We start from the raw sequence: 11,372 nt of genomic DNA, 5'->3' as shown, positions 1-11,372 counted from the left end.
ATGTGACCAAATATGGTGCACGTAGCCTTTTCACAAGGAAAATTCCAGACAGGTTGACACCCCTAATAACTAAATCTCAATAAACAGAATTTTCCTCTCTCCCTGTCCTGTTTCCTCATTTCTGATAAAAGCTTGGTATGGACTTCCAGTTAAATGCTCCTATTCATTTAACCTCCTGGCACACTCTCACATGTAACACTTCATTCAATAATAGTCACCAAGGGATGAACTTAGGTCAACTAGAACCATGACTCCATGAAATAATGTACACCAAAGGAAATTTCTAAAGAGGCTTTAATAAGCAGGAAGTTGTTTTTAATTGAGATATGCTATTTACATATTTATCAATATTGGTGCATTTAAATATTTTTCTGAAGTGCAAGACAAGATATATTTTGTTGTATAGGCAATCGTACAGATCATGGTCATTTCAAGGAAACAGCACTTCAGTCAGCATATACATATTCAACGTACAATCAAAATGAAATTAAAAACAATTTACCATATGTACAGTATTGGTTAATTTAAATAGCAACGAGTGCCTATCTATTGCATATCCATTTACAAAAATAAAAATATTGTTGACTGCAATCTATAGCAGTGCTGCTGCAGATGAGGGAGAGTTAAGCAACAAGACCCGATCCACATGGATTTACACATGCTATTATTATATACAGGTTCTCTACATTTACAGTATGGCAACTGGAGTCAGCTAGTGATGGTGCAAAATTTTGGAATTTGGGTGTGTGTGTCAGAAAACCCTTAGCCATTATGTGCGAAGCCTAAATCCTCTCTGAATTTCGAGCCTGGGCTGCAATGGATTCGCCAGCACATGCCCCCTCCTGACTGCAAGTCCCCCCTTTCCTAAAACTTATTCTTGTGAAATGAAGGGGGATAAACAAGAAGCAGGGAAGGTGAGTAGCAGCACTGGAGGTCTAGTATTTTCTTCCCTTTACTGTACTTCTCTGTCATGCAACTGCAGTAACTTTGGGGAGACTCCTGGGCTTTGCCTGGCTATCTATGTATTAGGGTGACAGAGGAAAAGAGGAAGGGGACACACATCCTCTCTTCACACCACCACCACTGATGCTGCCACTGCCCCTGTTAGAAGGAAGAAAGGAATGCATTGTTTTGGAGTTGGGGGATTGGTGTGGTGGGGAGAACTTTTGGGGATGGAGAGAGACAGGAGCTTTTCTCCAGCTTGGATCAAAATCCAAGCTGGAGATGAATTTGGGATGCTTAAAAGTCAACTTTCATTTGAGCTTGTGTTTCACAGAGCTGGTGGGAAGGGCTTTTGGGGATGGCCAGGGATAGTGAGGATGCGGTATGGGCGTTTTGCTAAGAAAAATGGCTCAGAAAAATGTTCTGAGTTCTTCTGGATCTATTATCGACTCTGGCTGGCAGCAGCTTTTAAAGATTTTCCCAGACCTAGTAACCTGAAATCATGTCAACAGAAAATGCCGAGGCCTCAGCCTGGCACCTGATGTATCCAAAGCATGTGTTTTATGTTTGAGCTATGCTCCCCTCCTCCGCTGCCACTCCAGAAGCCACAACAATAATTGCTCTTGTGTTTTTAGTGTTTGAAAATATTATTGTTGAAAGTGTGAAAAAGTGATGACTTCATTACACAAGTTGCAAGCAAGCCAACTTCACATGGAATATGCAACATGACCCAGACCAGCATTAATTTATGCTGCCAAATGTGATTCTGAATGGAAAACATGATGCACAAATTAGGCTAAATGTGTTTGCAATGCATAAAAATGATTCATATCTGTACCGTTGTCTGAACTTTGGAATGTGGAATGTGATTCACAGTTGTGGCTGATAATACACATGCAATGCACAACAGTTCAGATCCATTCAGATATAAATTAAACTGCTGACTGCTTTTAAATAGGGAACATGATGTGCAGTTGTTTTAAATAGCCGTGAATGCAATATGAAACAATGATTCAAACAGCTCAGTGCGTTCAAATGGGAAATATGGTGCACACATGCAATGTGCAACAATAATTAGGTCTATGCTTTTGCATGGGAAATGACATACACATTTGTTGATAGCAATATGCATGTGAAGTACGACCATGATTTGGATCCGTCTTGCAAAAATTGCATGTGATGCCAGAATACAGAAGGCCAAAATAATAGCAAAAATGTAAACAAGCATCCTTAGTCTCTCTTCTGAATGAATGGGACATTTTCAGCAAGAATCAGTACAGCTGATAGTGATAAAGATGTTCTCACTCAAAGTTCACATTGCATACTATTGCAAACATCTTATCCAGACATATTATTGCAAACATTTTTTCCTGATATTAGCAGACAGGGCCGTTCTTTAGTAGGGTAAATCGGGGCGACTGCCCTGAGCCCCACACCATCCAGAGCCCAGCATCTGGCCCTTCCCCAAGGTGGCCAATTCCCCATCTCTTATGAGGGACATGGTGGGGCCCTGCACACACATTTGCTCGCGGCTCAGCTCCCCACACAGGACAGCCCTGTTAGCAGAGTTTCTTTAACTCCCTTGTGGAACTATGCAGTGGCCAGAAGACTCCACTAAGTACAGCATATTTTGCCTCTCTGACATAGACAATGGTTGGACTGTTAATAATCTGGCCAAAAGACAGAAACTTCAACAGACTCAACACACACCCCTTATTTTTGCTGCCTCACTGCCAATCAGGGTAAGCACCCCTGAAACCTTCTCAAAATTTCTCAGAGCATCTCTTGAAATTGCCACCTCAATTTCTAAGCTGGAAGTTCTGGATGAGAACTTTAAAATCAGCACTAGTAGAAATCTTCATATGAGGGATTCTCCAGTTTACCTCCATGTAGAAAAGAGGAATTTCTAATATACTAGCTGGGCTGGGCACAGAGCATCTGAGCCTCTAGTTTGCTGGCCTGCCGCTGCCTTCTTCAGCCACCCACCTGGAGGCTGAGCCGCTGCCTTCTGCCCTGCCCGCCCACAGCTGCTTTCTTCTTCCCCTGCTCGGAGCTGCCTTCTACTCCCCCCACCCACCCGGAACTGCCTTCTTCCCCCGCCCACCCACAACTGCCTTCTTCCTCTTCCCTGCCTGCCTCCATCTTCTTCATTCCTCCGCCCACCCCGCCACCATTTTATGGCCGTATCCAGCTGCCGGTCATGGCCGGTCACCCACCGGTCGTGGCCCCCTCCCTTCCGTGGTTTTCTTCAGCCGGTGGTTTTCTTTGGCTGCCACCACTGCCTCCATATTCTTCCTCTCACTCATCCCCGTCACTATCAGCAGCTGCTCGCAAACTCTTGTGAGAGCTGCCATGCATGGGATTAGCGACAGGTACATTTAAGAGAATTATATAGATAGGTTATGGTCCTATAATGAAGATAATGGAAAATATTCATTTCAACAAGGCCTTGAGCACTCCAGAACATTGTAGATAGATGGGGCCTTATCTACAAAGACTAGAAAGAGATTTACACAACTTCTTTCTTACTCAGATAGAGTTTTCTGTAGTTGTACCATGTTTGGAATCTTATATGGACTCTGCTTCTGTGAATAGTTCAACACATTGTGTGAAAGCCATAAAAATCAAAACTTCCCAATGACCTGTGGCTGGATATTGTGTTAATCAGTTTAAGATCCACATTAATTTCCTTTGCTTGATAACTGTACACAAGTTACCTTTGTCTAGAAAACAATGTATGTGAATCCAGGACTCTGTGTCAGGACTTAGCTCTAACATCTGTTTTCAACTGCCAAGTCTAATCCTGAAACATATGAGAACAGATGGAAATACCTTTGAGCAGATTCAGAGTGCCTTTCCCTCACCAATGAGTAATGACAGACTTCACACATGTAACATACAATTAAGAGGAAAGCTATCTAGATAAGAAGATGGTGTTTACAGAGAAGACTTGAGCCATGTCATCTTCTTGCCTAGAGATCAGGCAGCAACATGAATCTATCCTAATATACTGGGCTGACTGAAGTTACTACTTGATTGAAGTCTCCAAGCTCATGCACATGTTTCATGTCTCTGGTCCTACTGAGTGTTGCTACAGTCTGTTGATTCCATCTGATGATGTGAATAAAGCAAGTATGAAGGCATCATGCTTACAAGGAGGTGGAGGTGGAGATTTGCCTCATCTCACTCCCTGCGCTCATACATTTCATTAATCAGTGGCAAATCTGGATCTCAATATTAACTATACCTAGAAAAGAGCAAGAAGACGGTGCAATATTGTTCTACTGTGTTCACATCTTACGGCTCATTGGGGGAGAATCTGATGATGATCGTAACCGCCTAGCCCTTGAAGTGACTGAAGCTGATGTTCGATCTGGTGACTTCTTGCCAAATTGAGTCTGTAGAGCATTCAGGATGTCATCCAGCTTTTGATCGATCTGTGTGACCTGTTGTAGAACCAGAGAGTATATAGTTTATCACTTCCTCACATATATATTTGTAGGCTATAGTAACACGATAACATATATTAGTACTGATTTTTTTTTAAAAAAAACATCTTTTTGAGGAATGAGATCATTATTTTATAAGCATCAGAAGTGCTTGGGCAAGACTGATTGCAAGGGACTGATTACCAAGAGTACTGACTGGGTGGGAAAGACTCATGTGATCAGTGGTGGTTGGAGTATTCACACATGACACCATCATGTGGGACAGCACCATAGCAAAATGGTTCCTATATAGCTATGTGTACGTGTGTGTATGTGTGTAGGAGGCATTAATATGAGCCACACATGCCCTATGTACACACAGGATGTGAGTATATGGGACAGTCTTAAAACAGACAGTTTTAAACAGGTCAGTCATGTGAAGTGCCTTATTTGAATGTTTCGTGGATTTTAAATTGGGTCTTGGTTTCTTTTAAAAAGGGAACTGAAGAGTTCCTCAATAGTTCTAAGCTAACCAAGCATAAAAAGAGAAGGCTCAATAATTCTTGAGAACAAAAGCTCACTGGGCAGCATCCAGATTAGTCAGTCATTACTAAATACTATTGAAATCATTGTGAAACTAGTTATGACTAATGTAAATCTCATTAATTTCAACATTTTAGTCTGGATGTTGCCCATTGACTTTTTATCATCTCTTCTTGAAATATGACATGATCTACTTCTGTAATTTATAACATCATTTTTAGAGCAAAGGATGCAGAACAAGATAATATATCACAAGGTTTAGCAAGAGCCTTTGAAAGAAACAATGGCCAAATCTTATGAGTCATGAAATGATACCTATGAGGTGTAATCTGCCAAGGGCTTGAGGCAATGGTAAACCTCTCCTGTATTCTACCAAAGAAAACCACAGGGCTCTATGGGCACCAGGGGTCAAAATCGACTTGATGGCGCACTTTACTTTACTTATACTGCTGCTACTATAGCTGTCATTATTTGGTTACATGGTACCATCTGCATGCATGGAGAGAAGAGAGAGAAGACAGGTCTCTGTCCCTTAGGGCTCACAATCTAAAACTGACACAAGGGAGACAACAGAGGAAGTGAAGCCACTATAACATGGGGGAAAGTATGTGGTCATGTCATGTTTGCAAACACAAACTTGGTTACAATATAGTGTGGGGGTGACGGGTTTGGGCCAAAGACTTCCTAGTTTCTCAGACGCAGCTGGTGTGATGACAGAATTCTGACAGGAGGAGGGCTGATGGAGTTGCCCTCCTCCCTTGCCAATGCCAGTTATAGCTCTTTCTATTATGTCCACTGTTACTACTGATTCTGTCTATCTACACACACACACACACACACACACACACACACGTTTTGCAGTGGCTATAAATAAAGATCAGGTAGCCAAAAACATGGAGGTTTTAAAAAATAGTTTTAAAAAAGGAACTAAAAAGCTAATGGACACCAGGGCCAAAAACAAAGCTTTAGCGTGAACTGATCTATTTATAAAATGTTTGAGGCCACACTGGTCTAGTAGAACAGGGGTTTTCAACCTTTTAAAACAACCCCTTCTGTTTAAAATCTTCAAGTCAGGAGAGAGAGAGAGAGAGAGAGAGAGAGAGAGAGTCTATTCAATCACTGGGTTACATCCATACTACGTTATTAATGAGTACTCCTATTGAAATTAATAGGAGAAGTAAACTTGCCCCACTAGTTTTAAATAGCAAGGAGATGAGGAGGGAGGAGCACTGCCTCCCTTCCTCCCCTCTCCCTTCCTGGAGTCAATCTGAAGCCAAGAAAAGTCCTCTGATCAGGAGGCAATGGAACTGTGTCCTAATCAATAGTCAGTGACAGGGAGGCGGGTGGACTCTGAGTACCTCTACAAGCCTTAAAAGTACTTCCAGGGGTTTGCGTATCCCCGGTTGGAACCCAGTGCATTAGAACAAAATCAAAATCAAAACACCAACTGGATAATACAATTATTAGGAACAAAGAACCAAAAATGATGATGATGATGATGATGATAAATAATAAAAAATGTAAATATAAATAAAACTACTTTGTTAATTCATAACATCCATAACAAATTGTTCTATGGGCGTCAATGTTAAATGTAATTTCAGAATCAAAATGAAATTTTCATGGTTGAGAGAGTGGTGGCCTTTAAGCTCCAGACAGTCTTGGAGGAAACATTATCTGGAACCATTACGAACTGGCTTTCATGCAGACTGTGTGGCTGAGACTGTCTAGATGCGGACAAGCAGAAGACTATTCAAGTTATTAAAATGCTTCAGCAGCAGCTCTCTATGTTGCTATTAAATGAAATTGAACGGAATTTAAAATATGCAAAGCAAAAGTCATTTGAATTTGAAAATAAACCAGGCAAGTTATTGGCTTGGAAAATTAGAAATGAGAAAAAGAATAAGCACATATCCAAGATCTCAACAAAAAATGGGCTTTCTTATGATGAAAGGGAAATAAAAAGGGAATTCTTTAGATACTATTCTGAACTATGTAAAGGAAACAAAGTAGAAGATATAAAAATTGATAAATTTCTGAAGACACAAAATATCCCACAACTTTCCAAGGATCATATAGAAATTATGAATGCACCAATATCAATAAGGGAAATAACGGAAGTAATAAACTCAAGTAAACCCAATAAAGCGCCAGGGCCTGATGGCCTACCAGCTTCATACTACAAATCCTTTAAAGATCAATTATTACAGCCTTTGCAATGGACGATGAATGATATTTTGCAAAGAGGAAATATGCTGGAGTCTTGGAAGTATGCCAACATTGCAGTAATTCCAAAACCGGATCAAGACTTAATGCAAGTTAAGAATTACAGGCCAATTTCACTGTTAAATAATGATTACAAACTTTTTGCTGCCATTTTGGCAAGGAGAATGAAGGTTGTACTAAGAGCTTTTATTCATTAAGATCAACCAGGCTTTTTGCCAAAAAGGCAATTAAGAGACAATGTGAGAACAGTCCTGAATGTATTGGAGTATTATGAAAAACACAATGATAAACAAATAGCTATGACCTTTCTTGATGCAGAGAAAGCATTTGACAATGTTTCCTGGCAGTTTATGTGGAGGCTACTGGATGCAACGGGAGTTCTCAATAATTTCACTAGAGCTGTTAAGACAATATATTCGGAGCAATACGCTAAAATTATTATTTGTTTGGTCTAGGACCGTAAATAAAACTTGACTTGATTATAAATGGGGAACTATCAAATAATTGTAAAATACAAAAAGGAACCAGACAAGGTTGCCCACTTTCCCCATTACTTTTTATATTAGTTCTGGAAGTCCTTTGTAGAAATATTAGAGAAGATGAACAAATACAAGGCTTGAAAATAGGGATGCAGGAGTACAAACTTAGAGCCTTTGCGGATGATGTGGTGTTTTTTCTTGAAAATCCATTAGAGAAGATCGGAAGGCTCTTGGAAAAAATAGAACAATTCGGCCAGTTTGCTGGGTTTTACTAAAACGAAGGTGTTGACAAAGAATATGGACCAGAAATCCAAGGATAGACTCTATGAAATAAGCGAATTGAAAGTGGAGAAGAAAATTAAATATTTGGGTGTCTAGCTGACAAATAAAAATTCTTTGTTGTTTTCAAATAATTACGTCAAAATATGGAATACAGTAAAAATTGATTTGCAAAGATGGACTAGAATGAACTTATCTTTAATGGGAAGAATTTCAGTTGTGAAGATGAATGTTTTACCTAAAATGTTGTTTCTTTTTCAGACTATTCCTATAATTAATACGTTAACTTGTTTTAAGCAATGGCAAAAGGACATAACTAAATTTGTCTGGAGAAGACAAAGAATTAACTTCAAACATTTAACAGATGCTAAAGAAAGAGGTGGTCTTACCCTGCTGGATTTAAGGTTGTATTTTGATGATGTTTGTTTGATGTGGTTAAAGGAATGGATAACTAAGAAATCCCAGAATACTTGATCTGGAAGGATTTGATAGAAGTTTGGATGGCATTCTTATTTGTGGTATGATAAAACTAAAGTGCATAAAGATTTTCTTAATCACTATGTAAGAAGGAGTTTAATGTGAGTGTGGGTAAAATATAAAAAATGGTTGGAACCTAAAACTCCATTATGGGTATCCCCGATTGAAGCTTTAGCACGTAGAGAGATAAATATGCAGTCTGAATGGGGTACCTATAGAGATTTGTTATGTTTTCAAGATAAGGGCTATAAATTAAAAAATCTAACTGAAGTTCAAAATTTGGTTAGTAACTGGTTTCAGTACCATCAGTTAAATGAAATTTATAAGAAGGATCTTAAAGCTGGATTTGAGGATCAGATGTCGAGATTTGAGAAGGAGTTGTGTGAAAATGATGAAAAATTAGTCTCCAAGATGTATAAGTTGTTGCTTTTGGAAGAGACAAGAGACGAAGTGGTTAAAACGACTATGTGGGTCAAGATGTGGCTCATAATATAAAGATGGCAGCTTGGGAAAAATTATGGAAAACTGATTTAAATTTCACTGCATGTTATACTTTAAAAGAAAATTGTTATAAGATGATGTACAGGTGGTATCTGACACCGAAAAAATTAATGTAAATAAATTAATGTATAAAAATGTTTCAAACAAATGTTGGAAATGTGGACAATGTGAAGGAACCTACTTCCATATGTGGTGGTCATGCGGGAAGGCAAAGGACTTTTGGAATATGATATATAATGAGCTGAAGAAAATTTTTAAAATGACATTTCCTAAGAGGCCAGAATCCAAAACTTACAGTACTGATAAGGGATGAAAACTTGGAATCTTTTAAAGAAGATTGGAAACCATTCTTACTATACTTAAAGAACTATTTTTCTAATATGGACCTTTCAGCGGGGTTTGAAATTTAGTAATAATAGCAGGTTGGGTAGAGCAAAATCGAGTTTTTCAATGTGTAGGATATATGTTTTGAATTACTATAGCAATGGTTGACTTGTATAGTTAATGAATCGTGCAGATTGATGAGCGGGAAGTCTATATTTACTTAATTAGATGTAACGGGATTGTTAAGATATTGTAAAAACCAATAAAAAATTTAAAAAGCAAAAAGAGGCCTGAATCCTTGTTGGGAATAACTCAAGGAGAGTTCTCTAGAAGAAATTTAACTTTTTAAATGTATGCAACCACGGCGGATAGAATAGTATATGCGCAGAAATGGAAAGATAATAAAATGCCTTAAAAAGAAGACTGGTTGATAAATATTTTTGGAATATGCGGAGATGGCAAAACATACAACACTTATAAGGGAAGAAAACTTGGAATGTTTTAAAGAAGATTGGGAACCTTTCTTACTTTACTTAAAGAACTATTTTTCTAACATGGACCTTTCAGCAGGGTTTGAAATTTAGTATCACAGCAGGTTGGGGTATGGTAAAATCGAATTGTAAGGCGGAGTATATATGTATTGTAATATTATAGCAATGGCTTATATGTATAGTTAACAAGAACCGCGCAGACTGGTAAGCGGGAAATCATTATTTACTTAATTAAATGTAACTTGATTGCTGAGATATTGTAAAAATCAATAAAAGTTTAAAATGGCAAAAAGAGACTGCCTAGATGCTCTTCAACTAGAAATCGACAGAGGAAGTGTGACTCCATAGGTCATTCTGAATCTCTCAGCAGATCTTTTGATATCATTAATGATGCTATCCTTCTGGATCATCTGAGGGATCTGGGAGTGGGAAGCACTGCTTTGCAGTGGTCTATCTCTCAGGCAGATTCCAGATGGTGTCATTTGGAGACTGTTGCTCTTTGAAGTGAGCTTTTGTATAGAGTCCTGCAGGGCTCCTGTCTCCAAAGCTTTTTAAAATCTACATAAAACTGCGGGGGAGATCATTAGGATATTTGGTTGTTATCTGTATGCAGATCACCCAGATGACATCCATGACAACTTCATCAGGAAATGGCACAACTTCCTTAAATGCCTGCCTGTAGGTAGTAATGAGCTGGATTAGGGATAACAAATTGAGGCTGAATCCAACAAGGCAAAAGTGGTCATGGGGAGAGGGTTGCAACTCAGGAGATGGGCTAGATCTGCCTGTTCTAGATGGGGCTACATTCCCCCAGAAGGAACAGGTATGCTGTCTGGGAGTACTTCTGGACCCAAACCTCTCTGATCTTAGTTTGAAACAGAACCCAGGAGTGATTTTTATCACTTTCAGCTGATATGTCAACCATGTCCATTTCTGGAGGAGAACTACCTTAAGACAGTGATGCACATACTGATAACCTCCAGGCTTGACTACTGCCATGTGCTTTATGTAGGGCTGTTTCTGTATCTAGTCTAGAAAACTGAATTAGTTGAAGTTCAGCAGCCAGGTTGGTCTCTGGGTCAATTTGGAAAGGCCAAATTCTCCTGTTTTAAAAGCATTACACTGGCTGCCGATACGTTTCTGGGAGAAATACAAAGTGCTGGTAAACCTACGAAGCCCTAAACAGCTTAGGCCCAGAGTATTTAAGAGAACACTTTATTTAACATGAGCCCCATTACTTACTAAGATCATCTGGGGAAGTCAACCTACAGTTGCCACCAGTTTGACTGGCTGCAACTCGGCTTTGGGTCTTCTCTGTTACTGCTCCTAAGCAATGGAATGCCCTCCCTGCTGGAGTACGAAGTTCTATATCGCTGACAATTTTCAGGGAGGCTCTGAAAACTCATGGTTTAACCAGGATTTTAATTAGGTAAATTGTTTTAATTAACTATGTAAATGCACCACCTTGAGACCTGGTAATAGGTGTTATAAAAATCTGTTAAATGAATATAAACTGTTTTGTTAGAATTGTTGATTTTTGTTAACTGCCTTGAGGCCCCATGATTTGGCAGTATAGAAATGCAATGAATAAAGAAATAAAAGATATTTGGGCTGATACATGAGCAGCCCTACCCAGGCTTGGACAGCCCTACCTGGGTAGGGCTGCTCGTGAAGAGCCAGGA

At 39.2% G+C, this 11,372-nt stretch overlaps 1 protein-coding gene across 2 annotated transcripts in view; it reads right to left on the bottom strand.

Moving 5' to 3' along the window:
- Positions 1-276: 276 nt before the first annotated feature.
- Positions 277-11,372, bottom strand: part of LOC128327309 (potassium voltage-gated channel subfamily KQT member 1-like) — a 556,996-nt gene continuing 545,900 nt past the window's right edge. The window contains exon 18 of one of the 2 annotated variants that reach the window (XM_053255983.1): positions 277-4,388. In XM_053255983.1, the coding sequence (XP_053111958.1) occupies positions 4,233-4,388 (156 nt within the window). In that variant the 3' untranslated portion in view covers positions 277-4,232. The remainder of the gene's footprint in view (positions 4,389-11,372) is intronic. The other variant, XR_008308577.1, reaches the window with a different exon arrangement.

Source organism: Hemicordylus capensis, chromosome 5 (genome assembly GCF_027244095.1).
Source record: "Hemicordylus capensis ecotype Gifberg chromosome 5, rHemCap1.1.pri, whole genome shotgun sequence".
Taxonomy (NCBI): Eukaryota; Metazoa; Chordata; class Lepidosauria; order Squamata; family Cordylidae; genus Hemicordylus; species Hemicordylus capensis.
Note: the sequence above shows the minus strand (reverse complement) of the source record. Positions and strands in the feature narration are given on the sequence as shown.